General features: G+C 40.1%; 1 protein-coding gene across 1 annotated transcript in view; it reads left to right on the top strand.

Annotated features, from left to right (window-relative positions):
• Positions 1-20,132, top strand: part of nrbp1 (nuclear receptor binding protein 1) — a 94,173-nt gene that overhangs the window by 57,371 nt on the left and 16,670 nt on the right. The window contains exons 7-10 of the mRNA XM_041182800.1: positions 9-92; positions 1,491-1,549; positions 2,910-3,008; positions 17,913-18,045. Of these exons, the coding sequence (XP_041038734.1) occupies positions 9-92; positions 1,491-1,549; positions 2,910-3,008; positions 17,913-18,045 (375 nt within the window). The remainder of the gene's footprint in view (positions 1-8; positions 93-1,490; positions 1,550-2,909; positions 3,009-17,912; positions 18,046-20,132) is intronic.

The raw sequence follows: 20,132 nt of genomic DNA, 5'->3' as shown, positions 1-20,132 counted from the left end.
TTTCGCAGTTGCACCTGATACAATTAACAACCATGTGAAAACATGTAGAGAGGAACAGAAGAACCTGCACTTTTTTGCTCCAGAATATGGAGGTAAGCATCGATTCACAATCTGATTAAGCTCAATAATAACAATATGGATTGAATAGGGGCATAAAGCAATGTTTGACAAATAGAATAAAGGTTGTCTCATTGTCATATCCCATCTGCCAATCTCCATTTAAATTGATTTTTCTTCCTTTTACCTTGGAGGAAATTTCTTACAAATGGTGGAGTGAACAAATGCCATCTATTGCTGAATATGGGAGAGCACTGATTTTTTTTTGTATTTATGGGAATGTAAGCTATTTTATTTTTGTCACTTAACTGATATGTGACATCAATAAGATAATGATGAGCTATGGGCTTCTCTATATGTCCCACTTATGGCTTTGACTTATGATCCACTTGGAATGTTTATACTCAAGCTATGTCAATTTACATGTGGGATATAAATAGAATTCCATGGCTCCTCATTGTAGATCTGTTTCCCTTTCCCTCCCCCATTCCTTTAACCATGAATCTGCTTGCAGTTATATTTGGGATCATTCACTGGCAGAGGGAATTAGTGATTTTTTTGCTGTTTAATTAAGTCACGGAATGTAGTCTAAGTATTTCTTAACATTTTTATTTTTATAGCACAAGCTAATTTCATGCGGTTCTCTTGGTCCTTTATAAATTGTTCTTAATTAATGACTTATACGTTTGCCTAAGTTTCCTGTTCTAGTAACCAGAATCTAAAGATTTTGCTTTCTGGTTATTTCAAAATGCATGCTTTCTACTTCAGATTAGAAATTGAATCTGTTCTAAGTGGAAGGCGTGGGAGAAAAGTTGCACTGGCTGAACATTGTTCTGAGTTGACACTATGGGATCCTCCTAAACTAAGACAGCCACCTCCTGCATTTAGTCAATCTTGTTCAGAGTTCTTTAACTGCTGCAGTACTGTCTGATGTCAAAATTGATAATGAAAGCACTAAAAGCTTTGTCCATGCACATGGTTTTAATGACACGTTCACGATAGTTCAGCCACTGATACTGCTGTTTCAGCTGGGTGTTGATCAAAATCACCCCTAGCGTGAAACATTGGAACTGCTGCTGTGCAGGAAGAACTGTTTTCAGCTGAAAAGGCTTTGCACCATATGTAAAACTGAGCTTTTAAGCAGGGACCTTCTCCGGAGACTTGGCAAAGAGTACCTTCAGTGTTGTTAATGGCATGTAATTATGACCTAGATCTGAACCCTAAAAGGACCTGTTTTCTAATGGATGTGCTATCCAATCCCTCAAACTGTCTTGCACATTCTTACAAAATGGAAATGGAAGTAGTGCTTTCTGTGTGGAGGCTGGTGCTGTTTTATTTGTTTGTTAGAATTTTAGTATTCGAGTAAGGTTTCATAAAATGTAAGTGCAATTTATTTTTAGTAATTTAATAGTGATATATTCTGTCTTTTACAGCTGTAACAAATGTGACTACGGCTGTTGATATTTATTCATTTGGAATGTGTGCATTAGAGGTATGTGACAATCCATGTTGGAAATCTTTTGAGAGAAAGGGGGAATTAAACTGAATTATATTTTTTTAAAAAGCTTGAGCTTGGCTGCAATTCAGTGAAATCAGAAAAGTTATTCTCTTCCCCGTCACCACTCTCTCTTGGGGACTCCAAGATTAGTCTTATCTCCCCTAATAGTCTTGTTGGTACGGTATGTTCAGGGAGTTTTTTTTTAACCTTGGTGTACAGATGATATAAACAAACTTTGTTTTCTATTCTAGCCACTGTCATTCATTCAGGATAGCTATTCAAGGCTGGGAAAGGTTTCCTTCTATTGCAAACCCAGTAACTACATTGTCGCAGTGATTTTCTTCCCATAGTCAGTTCGGTAGTGATCGATGCTCTTTATTGACCTGAGGAATGGGAAGCTGTGTTTGCGGGCAGACTGATTCTTGAATTTTATTTTCATCACAAGGTTTCCTGGGATGTTACCTAATTTCCCCATCTCCTGCTTCTCCATCTCATAAATTTTTTTCTGGGTCAATTTTGAGTGTTCTGATGATGGTAAATGCACCTCTAGTGCAACACAAAACCTTAACAGTCAGAAAATCCCAGTTTGATCTGAAATGAGGCAGTGGTCAGAAATGTCCCCTTTTTAAAAAAAAAAATGTTTTCTTTTTTAAATTTGCTGTAAGCATGCGTTATTTATCACAGAACAAGGCCTGCACGATACCTTTCAGGCTGTGTGGCTATGCAGTGTAACAGGAACACACTGGCAGTAGGGTCCTACATCTGGCTGCCATTTTCCCCCAACAAGGAAACTAAAACATCACCAAAATTCCTGCTTCTGGTTTCCTTTCCAATGACATCACTGTGAACGTAAAGTGCATATGTGTGGATATGGATTATTAACCCCATGGTTGAATAACTCACTGACATTTGCTGTTTCTGGTGAAATAACTAGGTGGTTGCTGACATAGAAAACTGCATAGTGAACAGTGCAAGGGAAAATTAAGAATAATTAAAGCAGAAAAGTAAATACAACAGTTTTATCACCATGCAGCGCTTGAGGGCCTTGATGGTAGGACTAATCCTTAAAACAATATTAGATTGCTGAAGGAATTGTGAATTACCTTGGATGTAATTTTTCAACCTTATGCTGTAATATGGTAAACTTTTACATCAAAGCCCATTGAGTAGGTTTTCCGATGAGTTTTATGTGCGTGGTGGGGGGGTAATGCAGTGGCAGGAAGGAGTATAGAAAATAGAAGGATAATCAGAAGGGTACTTACATACTAGCAATCATGAGCTTCACAATAGTTGAAGTACAGTTTGCCCAATTTGTGTGAATCTATCAAGTCACTCCTGGCTTTTGGTGTTCTAGATGGCAGTATTGGAGATCCAGGGTAATGGAGAATCATCATATGTGTCGCAAGAAGCAATCAATAATGCAATTCAGTCACTAGAAGATACGCTGCAGCGAGTAAGTATTGTATCGGCTCAACTACAAAAGTTGAATGCTCACATACTTAGCTCTTTGAACATATCCAGTTAGCTGTAAACGTAGCCAGGGAATCAACCTGCACTGGTTTCTTTTCTTGCTCCTGTACCATTCCCTCTGGTGTTGCCCAAAAGATCTATCCTTGGCCCTCTTCTATTTTCTGTATAGATATCTACATGTCACTCTTGCTGACATCATCTGAAAACATAGAATCAGCTTCCACATATACGCCGATGATGCCTAGTCGTACCTCAGCAGCACTTCTCTAGATCTCTCCAATGTTTGTAAATTGTCTACCTGCTTGTCTGACATCGAGTACTGGATGAGCTGAAATTTCCTCAATAAATATTGGGAAAATCAAAGCCACTATGTGCCCCTGGCTGGTGTATTTCCCGCAGGAGGCATGGCACATAAAATAGGGTGGGCACACATCCCACCACCTCCCTGCCCACCCCCAAATTCATCGCTATAATCCAGAGGTGGGAGAGGCGTTGGGTGGGCTCTGAAATCGGCAGCCTGCCACCATATTTAGATGAATAATCAAGGGTCAATTTGGCTTGTTATGAAGCCAATTGACTCTGATAATATGCTACTTACGCCATAAAAGGTTTGGCATGGGCAGCTGACTGGAGTGGGAAGCCCGATTTTTCTTTTCTTTCACTAAAATGTTTAAAGGGTGGGAAATAAGGGAAGATCGCTCTTCGGGAGCTGTCCTTTGCCAATCGCAGGGCGGTCCCCCTTAGATGAAATTCCCCACCCCCTTCCTGCCAGCTCCCTCCCATAAACCCACTCCTCTCCCTAATTTGCTGTTAGGAACAACGTATAGCTTTAAGTTTAATTTATATTTTGTATTTGCATGTTAAGAAAGGTGAAACTTGGTTTTAGTGAGCTGGGTGCCGGGAAGTCTGGGCCCTGATTATAAACATGCATTTTTAATAAGGTTTTACAATTCTTGAAGTGAAGAGATGGGTTACCATGGGGTTAATCATTTTGTGAAGTTAAAAATAAAACATAGCAGAAAAAAAACTGCTGTTGCCTAGCGATTGGGGTCGCGAGAGACACAGACAGGGAAACACAGAAGAGAGGTCAGTTAGTGTGAATATACCAGAGTGTGCAGAAGAAGGTCCGATCTCTAATAAGCAATCCTGCTGGGGAACTGAGTTTAGAGAACTCATGTGTTTGTTCTGCAGTTGAAGTAATAGTGAGTTGAAATAGCAGTTTTTGGGTGTCTCTGGGAGAGGTACCAACTGAAGAAATGCATCTAGTGAATGCTCAGAAGTCCACCGGAAGAAAACTGTTTGAAACTGAGCTGACCCAAGCGAGAACTGTTGGTGTTGAGACAGTGATAAACCTTCACTATGGTTTTGTGTCTGTAAGGGTTGCTGGGATAAAAGGAATAGTGAGAGTTTGAATCATTTTATGGTATCGGTATTGAAATATTTCCAATCTTTTTGTCGGTGCAATATCGTTCATTTTTCTTCAACAAAAGTTTAATTCTTTGTGTTAACAGTATACTGGCAGACTTTTGTGGATGTGTTCAGTACCTGACCACCTCAAAGATAGGATCTGCCAAGCCAGGTTTCACTCTGGGACCTGACTTGTCCATTATTAACATCAGTTGGGATCATTACAAAATGGGGCTTTTGCGGGATTAAAAATCCTTGAATTCAGTGGAATCTGTGAATCCTTTAAAGAAACGAGTATGTGGAAATAGTGGGCATAGGAACAGGATTTGCTGTGAAGTATATTACAAGGGTTAGAATTGAAAAATAGCTTTGACTGTTGCTAAGACTTCTCAGAGTAGAAGATGTAACAGGTTATTTGAAACCCTTGACTAAGGTTAAACTGAGAGAGTTAGCAGATAAATTGAAGATGTAAATAAAAGCAGGATTTTGTAACAATGATATGATCAAAGTAATTGTCAAGCATTTAAAATTAAGAGAAACCTGAAATTGATGTATCTGAGCTTTAAGTAGCAAAAATTCAGTTGCAAATGAAGCCGCTTCAGATAACAAAAGAAAAAGATGGGAAAAACTTGAATGGGGGGAAAAGAGAGAAATGAAAAATCTTGAATTATAAAGAAAGGAGAAAGGAAAAAGAGCAAAAGAAATGGAAATGAAAAATTTCAAAATCGAAAAGGGAAAAGAAATGGAAATGAAAAGGCTGGAATTGGACAAAGGCGAAAGAAAAATGAAAAGAAATGGAAATGCGAAAGCTTAAGTTTGAGTTTCAACAAGAGAAAGAAATCAGAAAACATACCTTGGTTAGAAGAAAGCTTGGTATAAAGAAAGAAAGAGAAGACAATAGTTCAAAGGATGATCCTGATTCCACTGAGGGATTTGATTTAACTAAAAATCTTCGTTTAGTACCTAAACTTTCAAAGGATGGAGTTGAAAAATATATATATCTCTCTTTTGAAAAGATAGCTATGAAGTTGACGTGTCTAAAAGATGCTTGGACATTAATGTTATGAAGCTTCCTGTCAGATACAGCTGAGTATGTACACTAGACTGTCAGAGGAATAGTCTACAGACAATAAAGCAGTTAAAGGGGCAATACTCAATCCTTTTCAGCTTGTTCCTGAAGCTTGATTAAAGTTTAGAACCGTGAGAAAAAATCCTAATCAGACACTTGTAGAATTTGCAAGAGAAAAAGAAATGTTATGGCATCAATGGTTTTGATCAGTGAAGTTGGAGAAAACTTTTGAGAACGTGAGGAAATCATGATCCAAAATAGTATTCCAGTAATCATTAAGATTTATTTAGATGAACATCAGGTATTAAAGATCTGAGAAGCGGCAGTTTTGGCTGATACCTGTGATATCTCACACCAACAGTTACATGTGGGGGAATGGCCATATGGGAATCAACAAGGAAACTGGTGAAATATAAAATCTGGGGATGGCAAAGCTACTAGCTCTAGGGAACAAAGAGGGATGCCAAAATAATGAAGCAGATATGCTAGAACCTAGAAGTGATGTGAAGAAAATAGTATGCTTCCATTGTCATAGGACTAGACAGTATAAAACTAATTGCTGGAAATTAAACTGAAGAACTATTGCAACAGCAGGAATGCTTAAGGAATCCTCAGAAAAGATTGTACCAGAAAAGGAAATGGGTATTAAAATCATAGCAGTGGTACAGGTAAAATGTGTTCTCTCAGAACTTACTAGGAAGGAGGATATGGCTCAAGATAGTCAAGAAAATTCTTCCTCGATTACTGCTAAAGAGGTTCTGGATGTTTTATCTTGAAGGAAGATGTGTTCCCTTACTCCTTCAACAAATAAGTAAACATATTATGGAAAGGTTTAAAGATTTTGTTTATATAGGGGAGCTATTGCCTTATTCTTCTAACCAAGGAGGCAAACCAATAAAGATATTGAGTGACACTGGAGCAAGTCAGTCACTGATACTGGCTGATACAGTTTGTTTTCCAGAGGGACTAATGAAGGAAAAAAGTTAACTGGAAGTAAATGTGGAGATTATAAACTTGTCCAATTATATAGAGTCCAATTAAAAAGTGCTTTAGTGAATGGAGAGGTTGCAGCTGGAGTTGTGCATTAAATCCCTGTAGAAGGAATTGATTTTATCTTAGGGAATGACCTGGCTGGCTCAAAAATATTAGCCTTACTGAGGGTGTTGGACAACCAGTGGAAGTGAAAGAAACTGAGATGCTACAGGAGGAACATCCTGGATTGTTTCCTGACTCTGTGGTGACGGGATCTCAGGCCCATATAATTAGGCAGCAAGAGGAAGAAGCTAGACAAAAAGGAGATGATGTAGGAACTCAAGTTATCTGACACTATTTTTGAAAACTTAGGTAAAAATGAGCAAGATAATGAGAATGAGGCTTGACATGTTTATCCCATCTTCTTTAGTAGAAATGCAACAGGCTGATCCTGAGCTGAGCTTTATCAAGCAGCCTTCTCAGAGACTGAATCAGAACCAATACCAAGTGTTATTTAAAAGACAAAATGCAATTGAGGAAATGGAGACCAGCCAATGAGAAATAGGTAGTAGTTCATCAGGTGGTAGTTCCATCTGGATATTGTAACAAAATTTTACGAGTGGCTCACAAAATTCCAATGGTAGGTCACTTAGGTAATAGGAAAACACAGGCTAAAATACTGAAATATTTTTATTGGCTAGGATTACATGAAGGCATTGCTAAATTCTACCAGACGCGTGATACATGTCAGGTAGTGGGGAAACCTCAATCATCAATTAAAACTGCACCTTTAGTTATAATATCGGCTTTTGGAGAACCGTTAAGCAAAGTCTTAATAGATTGTATAATACTTTTACCTAAAAAGCAGAAGTGACAATACGTATATTTTAACAATTGTGGATATTTAAACAAGATTTCCTGAGGCAGTGCATTTGGGGAAATTTATGGCAAAAATGATATTGGAAAGGTTAGTTCAATTCTTTGAGATACAGATTACCTAAGGAGATAACAATCCGATCAAGGCTCAAATTTTGTCACAAATATTTAAAAAATATATAGTTTGGGAATAAAACAATTTAAATCTTCAGCTCATCATCCACACTCGCAAGGAGCATTAGAAAGGTGGCATAAACTTTAACAACTATGATTAGAGCTTATTGTCAGGAACATCCTCATGATTGGGATAAATTAATTCAATTTTTACAGTGCCATTAGAGATGCCCCTAATGAGCCCACATGTTTCAATCCTTGTGAACTGATATATGGGCATGCAGTGAGAGGACCCCTTAAATTAATTAAAGAAAAATTTATAAACCAAAGTTCAGAGACTACACTTTTGATCTATGTGTCAAATTTCTGGGAAAGATAAGCCAAAGCACGCGAGTTGGCCAAAGAACATTTGAAAATTGCTCAGCAAACAATGAAAGCTAGAGCAAATTAAAATACCGAAGCTTGAAATTTTGTTGCTGGAGACAGGTGTTAGTGTGTGTATGTCAGAGTGCAGACAGAAGGTCTAATCTATCTCATTAATCCTGTAAGTCTGCTGGGGAACTGAGTTTATGGAACTCGTGTTTGCTCTGAAGTTGAAGTAATAGTGAGTTTAGGTTGCGGTTTTTGGGTGTATTAAGGAGAGTTACCAGCTGAAGTAAAGCATCTAGTGAATGCTCAGAAGTCTGCCGGAAGGAAACTGTTTGAAACTAAGCTAACTTGACCAAGAAACATTGGTGTTGAGACAGTGGTAAATCCTCACTGGAATTTTGGGTCTGTAAGGGTTGCTGGGATAAAAGGAATAGTGAGAGTCTGAATCATTTTCTGGTATTGACATTGAAATTTTTCCAATCTTTTTGTCTAGTGTAATATAGTTCATTTTTTCTCTTGTATAATAAATGTTTTATTCTTTGTGTTAACAGTATACTGGCAGACTCTTGGGAGACTCTTGTGAATATGTTCAGTAACTGACCTCCATAGTTTCTAAAATAAAATGTTAGGATCTACCAAGCCAGGTTTCACTCTGGGATCTGACTTGTCCAGTATTAACATCCGCTGGGATCATAACACAGCCCAAATCCTCCTGGGCCAAGACCCTGCTCCTGGGATCAATAGGCCTTGGTGGTGGTGGTCTTCTACCATCCCAGCAATGGCCACAGACCCCTTTCTGGAGCTGCTGAGAATGATGGAGCATCTGATTGGCCAATCCAATTGGCCAGCAGCTCCAGAGGTTGGGACTTCCCAATGAGGGGCGATAGTTCCATTCAGTCCTCGTTACTGCACCTTGCAGCACTTTATGGCTATGGATCGGTGTGGAGCATACCAGCTCCACACTGATATTTTGGGGTTGGGGGGGGGGGCTGCTGGTGGGGAGGCAGCACCCCCCCAGTGTTATTCAGCCTCTTGTCTTTGGTCCCTGTCAGAAACTCATCTTCATAGCCTCTCCATGGCAACTGGCTGAGGCTGAGCCAGACTATTTGCAATCTTGGTTGTTATATTTGAACCCGAGATGAACTTCCAACCACATGTCCCCTACTACTCCGTCTCATTTGCTGCCAAAACCCTTGTGCCTTTATATCTAAATTGGACTATTCCAGTGCACTACTGGCCAGCTTGATCATCCAGAACTTTTCTTGTGTCCTAACTCGCAAAAAGTCCTGTTCATCCCCTGTACTCACTGATCTACATTGGCTCCTGGTAAGCAATGCCTCAATTTTTAAAATTGTAACCTTGTTTTCCAACCCCTGCATGGCTTTGCCCTTCCCTGTCTCTGGTCTCTTCCAACCCTACAACTCTAAAATCTCTGCTGCTCCAGATCTAGTCTTTTGAATATTCCTGATTTTCAATTGTTCCTCCAATGGTGGTCATGCCTTCAGCTTCCAAGACACTAAGCTCTGGAATTCCCTCCTTAACTATCCACCTACATGCCTCCTTTTCAAATGTTCCTTAAATCCTTAAATAGTTGTCAGCCGTGACTCAGTTGGTAGAATGCTCACTTCCGAGTTAGAATGTTGGGGGTTCCTGTCCCATTAAAGGACTAGACCAAAAAAAAAATCAAGGTTGAACACTCCAGTGCATTTCTGAGGGAATGCTGCTGTGTTGGAGCTGCTGTCTTTCAAATGAAATGCTTAATCAAAACCGTATCTGCTCCTTCAAGGTCCTGTAGCACTATTTTGAAGGGCAGAGGTTTAACCCTGATGTCCTAACCGATATTCATCCCTGAATCAGCATCAGAAAAAAAATGATCCGGTCATTATGACATTATTGTTTGTAGGAGCAAATTGGCTGCAGCATTTCCTGCATTACAGCTGTGACTGCACTTTAAGGCACTTTGAGAGGTCCTGAGGTCATGAAAGGTGCTTTATAAGTGCAAGTTCTTTATATATATCTCTTTTTAATCAGACTTTTTGTCACTGCCCAAATAAATTGTGACTTGTTGTCGAATCTTGGTTGGTAACACTCCAGTGCAGCACTTTCGGACATTTTACTATGTAGAAGCAATAGGACTCGTCATCTCCTTTTATACTCAAAAGTTCTACAAATCAGATACAACTTGAATTACATTTGGATTTTAGTTTTCTTTACACTGTAAATTTCAGGAGTGCACCATTAAGCAAAGCCTCGAGGATCACTTTAAGGGGAACCCTGTAGATGCTGTACATTGGTACCCCTCTTTTACTTGCTTCAGCATAAAACTACTGTCCATCCCAACCAAATACTTGGAAAATACAGAAAGGACTGAGTTTAAACCTGAAGATGAGAATGTACATCAGACCTGAAGTTTGCTAGTTTATTAATCTGTACATGTAACTTACTGTATTTCAATATGCAAAAGTTTGGCCTTTGTAGGTTTCATTTGCTTAAGCAACATGCTATTTTATCAACTGGAGGAATGTTTTAAAATACTGGTTTGCAATTTATTATTGGAAAACTCTTCTCATTTTCAAATATGGAAATAGGTTGGAGTTTCTTCCCGTTCAGGTGGTTTTTGCTATTAAAAATTCTGCTATTAAAAACCCATTCTTCAAAAAAAATCCCTGTTACACTCATTGTAATTTCAACTCTAACTCCGTCAACACCAGTCGCCTGGTACTGTTTCAGGGTGTTGCAGTTGCAAAGGAAGTCAGATAGACCTCAATTTAAATCTCAATTTGGTAAATTGTAGTGAAAATGAGCATTAACAGATTATAATATAAAGCGACTGCACACTTTACTGTGATTCTTTCATTCATTTCTTTTTAATGTTAGTCAATTTGTGGAATAGTACACAAAATGCTGTTGTCAGGTCAAGTGAGGTTAGAGATGGGGAAATATTGGAGCAAGGCCAAGAGAGGTGGCGATGGAATGGGAGAAACTAGTTGGCAGTGTTTGGGGGGGTGGGTAGTTAGGAAAAGTGCCTCAGTAATGATTGAAGGTATAAAGTATTGGGGGTGATAGTTATGGTGGTGGCATAGCATACTTTGAAAACTTCACTGGCCTAGACTGTTAGAAATTTTAATAGGCCCCAGTGAGAATCTGCCTTGCAAATAATGCTAATCACTGTTCATCTTGGGTCAGCAGGTCATTTGTAATCGTATTGGAATTTACGTAACTGCAACTTATTAATGTTAATTGTTAGATGTTATTTTGGGATTGGACAGTTTGAAATTGTAGATCTACATATCCTTTGACTCGACTGAAGTATGCAGCTTCAGCACAAAATTGGTGGGTGATGTGTGCACAGAGATACTGTTGTGTAAAACCTTGCAGCTGGAGGAAAAAATATACTAAGTTGCACAGCAAGATAGGACCCTGATTAAATGTTTACCCTGATGGAGACAAATGTACGGGTCTGAAATGCAGACTTGCATTGTATGGCTAAGATGCAATAGCTTGTCTACTTAAGTGTTAAGGAGCTGACTGACACTAAAACTCTGTACCAACCAAGAACAAGCCATTGAATAGTAAGCTTGAATTTATTTAGTTTTAAAACAATGGTAGATTTAGAAATGTTCTTTGCTTTCTTTGCCTGTTGAAAGCATTAGTAAATATGCTACTGAAAGATGGATTTGGTTCATTGAATTGCTCTTTCATGACTTATTTTCCACAGTTTTTAATTGTCTCTCCATTGTTGTGTTTCCTTCTTGAATACCATGAGTTGTGAACCTTTATTAAACAGTTTAGAATGGAATTTTGTTATTTAACCCCTCACAATCAAGCGCTGCTGAAGTGCTCTGATTCTTGAGTATTGCTTGAAAAAAAGAGACTTGCTATCAAAGCTTTTTGTCTTACACTTATTAAGACAGTTGCAAGAATGTCAGATTGCAAAGGGAGGGGCATTTATACTGCGTGAGAAAAGGGGTACTGATTGGTTCTCAAGCCAGCTCTGATTGGTTGTGACTTTGCCAAGGTGAAAGTACCAAGGAGCTATTCCCTCCTTCCCCCCCACCACATGCTCTTGTTTATTCACAAAAGGTGCAATGCCTGGTCATGTTCCTTTGCCTACAGAGGACAGGTCCTTGCATTTGAATTTATGCACCTTCTAGCAAGCGTAAGTGAGCTACATTGCAAGCCCAACTGATGATTGTAAATTGGTTGTTAGTGGAATTCTTGGCACACTTGGGATTGTTCACTATGTGCTGCCCAATCATGGAAGCACATCCAACATTAGACATTGTTCTGAGTTTACAAGCATGGGTTGATTGAGTACAGTCAGTATACTGCCTTTTGTGAATAATCAAATAGATGTACTGTTTGATACGAATGGCTAGTTGTTGGCACGTATGTCAACTGTCATTGCACTGGCACTGAAATTCATATACCGTATTATCATTTGGGTGGTAAGCAGAACGTCTTTTTGGCTTGATGACAGCATTTTGTTGGTGGAAAACACCTCTGCATAGTAGCAACATGAAATGGCTAGCTTCACCTGTTGCTCAAATTTTTGAGATACTTTATCCTTCCAGGGTAATTTGAAGTAGACTGGGCACTTTTCAGGTACAAAGGTGGTGGTCTTTGGACCATTCATGGATATGCACAATACACAGCAAGCAATGATCTGACCAGGGTAGCAATTATCACACAGGATAGCTTTGATGCACCATATTTTGGTGTTAAGCTTGCATGGTAAACAAGTGGCTTGGGCCCTATCTGAGATTGCTGATAAAGCCAATCTTCTAGCACGTGGAGCTGTCAGAATCCCAACACGTATATCGACCAGTCAGGATAGGCTTGCGGTAGACTGTAGTAGAGAACCTAGTAGCAGATTTCCCAGCTAGCGCATCGAGGAAAGAGAGCTCATTAGACAGCTCCATTTCAAAGGTGAATTTGAGTGTGGGATGGAGCCCATTAAGGTGTGCAAGGAAATTCTTAACATGCAGCTGCGGAAATAAATATAGCAAATGTAATATCTATGTATCGGAAATATCCAAGGGGTAGGAGGTATGGTGTCATTCCATCGGAAACTCACTGACAAGAGTGTTAGCAAGAGTTTGCCTTAGAGGGGATCCTGTAGCATCACCATCTACCTGGGCCTACATAGTCTCATTAAAACTGATTTCAACTGCCTGAGTTGCTAAGTTCATAAGTTCAATGAATACAGATTCAGAACATGGCATCACATCTAGTTTGCCATGATATAGTGATGTGGTGCAAATGTATATGGCTTCATTGAACGGCACATTTGCGAATAGGCTTGCAATGTCGAACAATCACATAGACACAACATTGATGTTGACATGCAGGTCACATATAGTCATAGCAAAAATGAAGGAATCCTTCACTGTGTATGTAGAATGCTAGCTCAGAACTGGTTGTAGCAACTTCCTCAAATCATGTTGTGCAGAATCAGGCATAGATAAGATAGATAGTAATGAGACATCCCTTTTACGTGTCCTGGCAGCCCATACATACGTGCACTTGGTGAACCAAGGGAACAAATGCCATCGTGCACTCTACAAGGCAGCTCGTTACTCTTATCCAAGTCTAGTAAATGTCTTTGTAACTTGTTTTTGAGCAGTACTGTATGGTTATGCTTAGTAGTAGGCCCAGTGGATATGAATTTGGATCCACCATTAAGAACAGTATGCATTTTGTCTATATAGTTTGCTTGTTCAGGATGACTACTCCATTCCCTTTGGCTGGCTTGCAAATATGTATGTTTGGGTTGGCCTTGAGGTCTCGCAACGGCACCAAACATTCATGCTGCATGTAAAAATTGGACAAGTTGTTGGGTATCCCACAAAATGCATGTGCTAAATCAGCTAGTTGTGCTTTCAAGGACTCGGTGTTTCATTGGACACTGGGGTTTGTGGTGGGATGGCTGAGATTAGAGGAGTTCAAACTCTGTAAATACCTCTTCCATTTGATGTGGGACATAGGAACAATAAATTTGAAGCCAGGTACTTATGCTCCAACAACTGGCAGATGATATCAAACAACACGTCCCTTCAGCTGTTCGCAATAGGCTGAGTACTAACCGTTGTACTGATCCCCAGCTGAGGTTACCTCTGGACAAACCTGATCCCAGAGTGGAACCCAGCTTGATAGATCCTAACTTTGTTCAAATACATGGACAGTAGCCACTGAACAGTTACAGGATTCAGCTGATGGACTTATAACAAAAGAATAAAACACTTTTTCAACAAGAAAAGATGAACGATATTACAATACTCCTTCACCCACAACTATACCTTTACAGACATGTACAAATTTGTAAGGATAGCACAAGTTACAAAAGCTATCTGATACTCTAATGTCCAGAGTAAGCACATGGTTCATGTAAATCTATGGCACCCTGTGGTCAGACACACCACACTCTGAAACCAGATGACAGATGCCACCTCAACCAGATGCTATGGATCTCTCCTCAACTCCCCCCAGACACTTGTCACACCGTGAGCCAACCAGCCTCATTGAGCTCCAACTTTCACACGATGGTTTCCAGTTGCCACTTTCCAAGACCCCGCTTTTGGTATCTTCTCCCAAACAGATGCTTTCTCTCAGGCGCCTTCTGCAAGGGTTCACCTGCAGAGCTTCGAACTCTCCTTCTGATGTTATAAGACCATAAGACATAGGAGCAGAAATTAGGCCATTCAGCCCATCGAGTCTGCTCCGCCATTCAATCATGGCTGATAAGTTTCTTAACCCCATTCTCCTGCCTTCTCCCTGTAACCTTTGATCCCCTTACTAATCAAGAACCTATCTATCTCGGTCTTAAATGCTCAATAACCTGGCCTCCACAGCATTCTGTGGCAATGAATTCCATAGATTCACCACTCTCTGGCTAAAGAAGTTTCTCCTCATCTCTGTTCTAAAAGGTCTTCCCTTTACTCTGAGGCTGTGCCCTTGGGTCCTAGTCTCTCCTACTAATGGAAACATCTTCCCCATATCCACTCTATCCAGGCCTTTCAGTATCTGTAAGTTTCAATCAGATCCCCCCCACCCTCATCCTTCTAAACTCCAACGAGTATAGACCCAGAGTCCTCAAACGGGGCCCAAAATATCTCACAATATTCTAAACGTGGCCTGAAATGTTCCTCTTCCCTGGATCATCACATGCATTCAAGCTGTCTTCCATGCACTCTCTCTCACCGATTCAGCCGTCAACAGTACCACTGCTTCACATGCCCATAGCAAAGAGTTACAGATCTTCAGTTGTCTCTTTGGACCTGGCCTCTTGCAAGCTGTTCTCGCTTTAATCTGCTTTCTGCAGCTTGAAGCTTTAAACTTGAAGCTTGGAGCCCTTCTCTGTCCCTCACTCTTGACTTCACTTAACAGACCCTTTCCCAGGTTCCTGTCCTTCCTTTAACTAGAAGGTCCTCTTTGGACTTTCCCCTCTTCCACTGCCCTAATTTTTGGGGTTTTTCTTTTAGCTTGGAACTGGCTTGCTTCTGTTTGGCAGCTATCTTCCAAACCAGCTGAACTCCAACAACTTCCAAATCAAACTGTTGTCTTCTTTGTGTCTGTGGGAGAGACCTGCCCCTTTCGCCCGCAGTTGTTAATCAACAGTCCAATTCTTCTACCCTTGTTTGTTTGTTTGTTTGTTTGCTTTCCCTTCAGGAGTCGTAAAACCCCTCACTAGAAATACAAGCACCTTTACAAAATGAAACTAAAACTCCATTTGACCTTTCATAACACACAGATACAGAAATACAAATCAAACTTAAACTTTAAAGCTAAAATTCATTCCTAACACCCACAAATACCAATATAACTAACGTAAACTATCTCTATTTCCTAACACAGTACTCAACCAACTCAGGCTTGCATAACTCAGAACGTGGGCCCAAATCTTCCGATCAGGGTTGACACCCCTATATCTGACCCTGGCTAGACAAAAAAACCTACCCATTTACCTTCCTCCATTTTACTTCTGGCCAGTCTTCCACTGAAAGATCCTGCAGAGCACATTCAGCAGGGGAAACCTCAGGCGCAACAGAGAGAATTTGTGTAGAAGCCACGCCCCTTTTTTACTCAACTAGTTGCCGCATTCTGGTGTGTAAGAAATTAAATATTCAAAAACTTCTCTGTGTGTTATTGATTGAGTGTATGGGTAAGTTCATGGGTGAATGTGTAGGTGTGTAAGGGGGTAGGGTGGCAGCTGGGTCAGGTGGTGAGGCCAGGTCGGGTGGGGGTGGTGGAGGATACGCAGTAGTCAGTTGTATAGTCACCCAGGAGCTAGACTAGAACTTTTCTGCCAAACGTTTCTTGGTTAACGATTCAAGTAAGTCGGAACTGTCCAAAGCCTCCAGCTCTGACTCAAAGTTGGAGACATTGTCAGAGGGCCCCTGGGAGTAGAGAAATTTCCCATCAGAAATTCAAACTTCCTGGGCAATTCCCAATTCTCTGATCTGGAGACTGGAAGATCTGGACCATAATGTCTGACGTTAGATGTGATTCTGCGATTGGGCAGCATTTGCTGACAATCCCGATTGTGCCAAGAATTACACTAACAACCAATTTAACGTTATTAGTCGGGCTCACAACGTAGGTCACTTACACTTGTGAGAACCTACACACATTCATGTGTAGGGTCCTGTCCTCTGCAGGCAAAAGGAATGTGTCCAGACATTGTACTTTCTTTGAACAAACAAAAGCATGGAGGCAGTAGCTCCCTGGTACATTCACCACTGCAATGCCTTGACCAATCAGAGCCAACTTGTCAACCAATCAGCACTCCCTTTTACCATGCAGTATAAATTGTTCCCTTTGAAATTTGACATTCTTGTGCCTGTCCTGATGAATGCAAGACAAAAAGCTTCCACAGCATGTCTCCTTCAGCTCTACACAAGTTCTGTACTACCAAGCGAGTATTTGCTCTGTTTCTGGTGCAGGTAAGGCACCTCGGGGCTTTAATTGGCTGCAAATTATCGGATGCTAGTTGAGGACACAACCTTTCTATTTTCTCTGACTCTCACGAGTGTTTCAAGGTTTGGTAGCTTGCGCCCTTGTTGAAATGTATCTCCTTCTTGGCCCAGAGTATGTTTGATTACAGCATGTGGCAGCTCTGTAATAAAACTTTAGTTGACGCTGGTATGTGGTTCTTATATTTACCTCAAACCAGCTGAAGAGTCACCCTCTACTTTGATGCTTCTTTGTAGAGAGTTGTGATCAGTGGGTCTTTAATTGGTATTGAGATAGTTTACAGGGAAAGAGTGCAAGGCCTCCATGAACAACTAAAATTCACCAAAACCTGATGTGTATATATAAAAGGATTATCCACAAGTATTCTGTTGCTGTGAAGTAACTGATTTTAAAACTCTTGCCTACATTTCACTGGGACCTTGAAAATTATGCGGAGTTTTGAAGAAGAGAGTAGACAAAGGCTGTTTTCCTCTGATTAAGAAGTCAGTAGCAGGGCATCCTTGATTTTTAAGCAGTGAATGAGGAGAGCAGTTAGGAGAATTTTTTAATCCAAAGTTACGGAATTCTTTGCAATATAGGTTGAAGAGGTAGAAGAAATTACATCTTTTAAGAGAAAGCTGAATGCGTATTTGCTGGGGACGATGACTGCTATGGCAAGAGCATGGCAGTGCGGTTAGTTTTGATTACTCTTTCAAATATCCTTTTGTGCTGTAAATTTGAGTATTGTACTGGAAGCAAGCTGGGATACAAACATCTATCATGACACACAAGTTCATATTAGAAAACTAATTCAATTGTTGCTCAATCACTCCAAGGGTTTGAGGCAGAAACTAACACATCATACTTGAGTTTAACCATTAAAAGAAAAAATGTGGCTTCAGAGAGGTGAAAAAATAAAACAATTAAGAAGGTCAGAGTGTAGTCATTTTAAGAAGTCAAATCTATACTCATTTTGTCCTAAATAAGTGCCTCAAAGTTCAGACTTGATGTTTACTGAATAGTTACATTCATGGTTACAGTATGCTCCCGCTGATAGTAAATTAATCTGAGGTGATAAATAAAAGTGGATGCTTTAAGTGTATTTTTCCTTTTCCATTTTCATGACAGGAATTTATTCAGAAATGTTTGGAGGTTGATCCTGTCAAGCGACCCACTGCACGAGAGCTTCTCTTTCACCCAGCTCTGTTTGAAGTACCTTCACTAAAGTTGTTAGCAGCACATTGTATCGTCAGTCATCCTCGTAAGTACTTGTTGTGAAAGCTCAAGTCATTAGCTTTGCACTATTTGGAGCTCCAATGAAATCTGAGGTCCAGGGATGTGAATTGTATTGGAATGTGGTGGAAGCTTGCTGTGAAATGTTAATTTCCATCCCCAGTTGGATGGAATGTAACTTTTTGAGTAACTTCATTTACAAGTGATTTGCAGACGATTTTTCCATTCGCGGTCGAGCTCCTCTGTTACCTCCTGAAGGGAAGAAGGGTGATTTACTTATGTAGTAACTTGCAGAAACCAATTAATCAGCACATATAACAAAAATTCTTTTGGCCATCACTGATCTTCGCAATTGGAATTTGAACGGGTCCCACAGGATTAACTTTTCAATATTTATAATAGGTTTTGTCTGAGTGGATGGTTTTACTTGGCCATTTTAAAGGCCACATCTTTTTGTGGATTTGTTTGATGCCTGACTGGCTTGGAGGATTGGAGCACGTGATACACATGTGGCTGCCAACAATTGGTGGTGGCAGTGGGTGGGTGGTGGCTTGCTGGAAGATAAGGGGAGCACAACAGCAAAGTTGCTATAGCTGGAGAGATTGTTTCTGTGAGGGATGAGATTGATGAGAAGGATAGAAGGATGGGGGGTGGCATAGGAGGTTTGGAACGAGTAGGATGGCATCGAGATGCCATGAGAGGGAAGGGATGGCCTGAAAGACGTGTGGTGGATGAAGTGCTGAAATTGGTAAAGTGTAGCAGAATGGCAGGGGCAATTATTTGGTGCAACTTATTCAAAAGTTATTTTTTGCGCCAAAAATAAAAGTTCACTCGATTTGAATGACAAGTTTTAGAAAAGCTGTCAGGTGAGTTAAAAGAATACATCACTGTTGACTCTATAGACAAAGATGACAATCTGTACCCTGGAGAATTTTTGCACTGTCTAACTCCAATGGGTATGCTACCGCACAAACTTAGGTCTCAAGGAAAGAGCAGTTATAATGTTGTTATGAAACTTGAATCTTAAATAACAACTTTTATGGAGCAATATTGATAGTTACGAAACTGGTTTCTTCATGATAGATGCTAAAATTATAACATGCAGATTACAAGGAAAAATGTTTTTCCTCAAATAATGTTGAGCTCATCAGATATAGACCTGCCTTTTCAACTCAGGAGAAAACAGTTCCCAAGACTTTCATGTTCTAGACTATGAACAAATCACAAGGCCAGACGCTTGACAAAATTTGTACTTGTGTTCCTAGGTCTGTTTTTACACATGGATAACTTTGAGGCTTATTTCAGAGTGAGCAGTTTTAATTCTATTAAAGTCTTTGGTGAAAGAATAAGTAGAAATCCTGTATTTTAAAAAAGTACTGTTGCATTAAAGATATTAATTTGACTGCAAATGTTTTGTGGGTCTCTGCTAGTATATATAATAGTCCAGGCAGGTGTTACTTTGAAGTGAGACTGTTTTCTACCCTTGTAAACCAACAGAACATTGTGAATCACAGGGTACCTTTCCTGCAGTCTCTTTTGTTTCAAGTTTGTATTCATGAACGATCTCATTGTGAAGGAAGATTGTCACTAATACATATCAAGTAGACATTAAAAAATTAAACAATTAAAGCTTGCTGAAAAGCAATTTGATTACATAATGGATGTCTAACAGACAGCTCCAACAGCACTTAGGAAGCTTGACACCATCCAGGACAAAGCAGCCCACTTGATTGGCATGCATCTACTACTTTAAACATTGACTCCTTCCACCATCAATGTAGTAGCAGAGGTGTGTACCATCTACAAGATGCGCTGCAGTAACTCACCAAAGCTCCTTCGACTGCATCTTCCAAGCCAGTGACCTCTACCACCTAGTAGGACAAGGGCAGCAGATGCATGGGAGCATCACCACCAGCAAGTGCCTTCCAAGCCAGACACCATCCTGATTTGGAAATGTTTTGCCATTTCTTCACTGTGTTGCTGGGTCAAAATCCTAGAACTCCCACCCTCACAACACTGTGGGTGCACCTACGCCACATGGACTGCAGCGGTTCAAGAAGGCAAATCGCCACAACCTTCTCAAGGACATTTAAGGATGGGCAGTAAATGCTGGCC

This window comes from Carcharodon carcharias, chromosome 2 (assembly GCF_017639515.1).
Source record: "Carcharodon carcharias isolate sCarCar2 chromosome 2, sCarCar2.pri, whole genome shotgun sequence".
In the NCBI taxonomy this organism is placed as follows: domain Eukaryota; kingdom Metazoa; phylum Chordata; class Chondrichthyes; order Lamniformes; family Lamnidae; genus Carcharodon; species Carcharodon carcharias.
The sequence above is the reverse complement of the archived record's forward strand: the minus strand, read 5'-3'. Positions and strand labels throughout refer to the sequence as shown.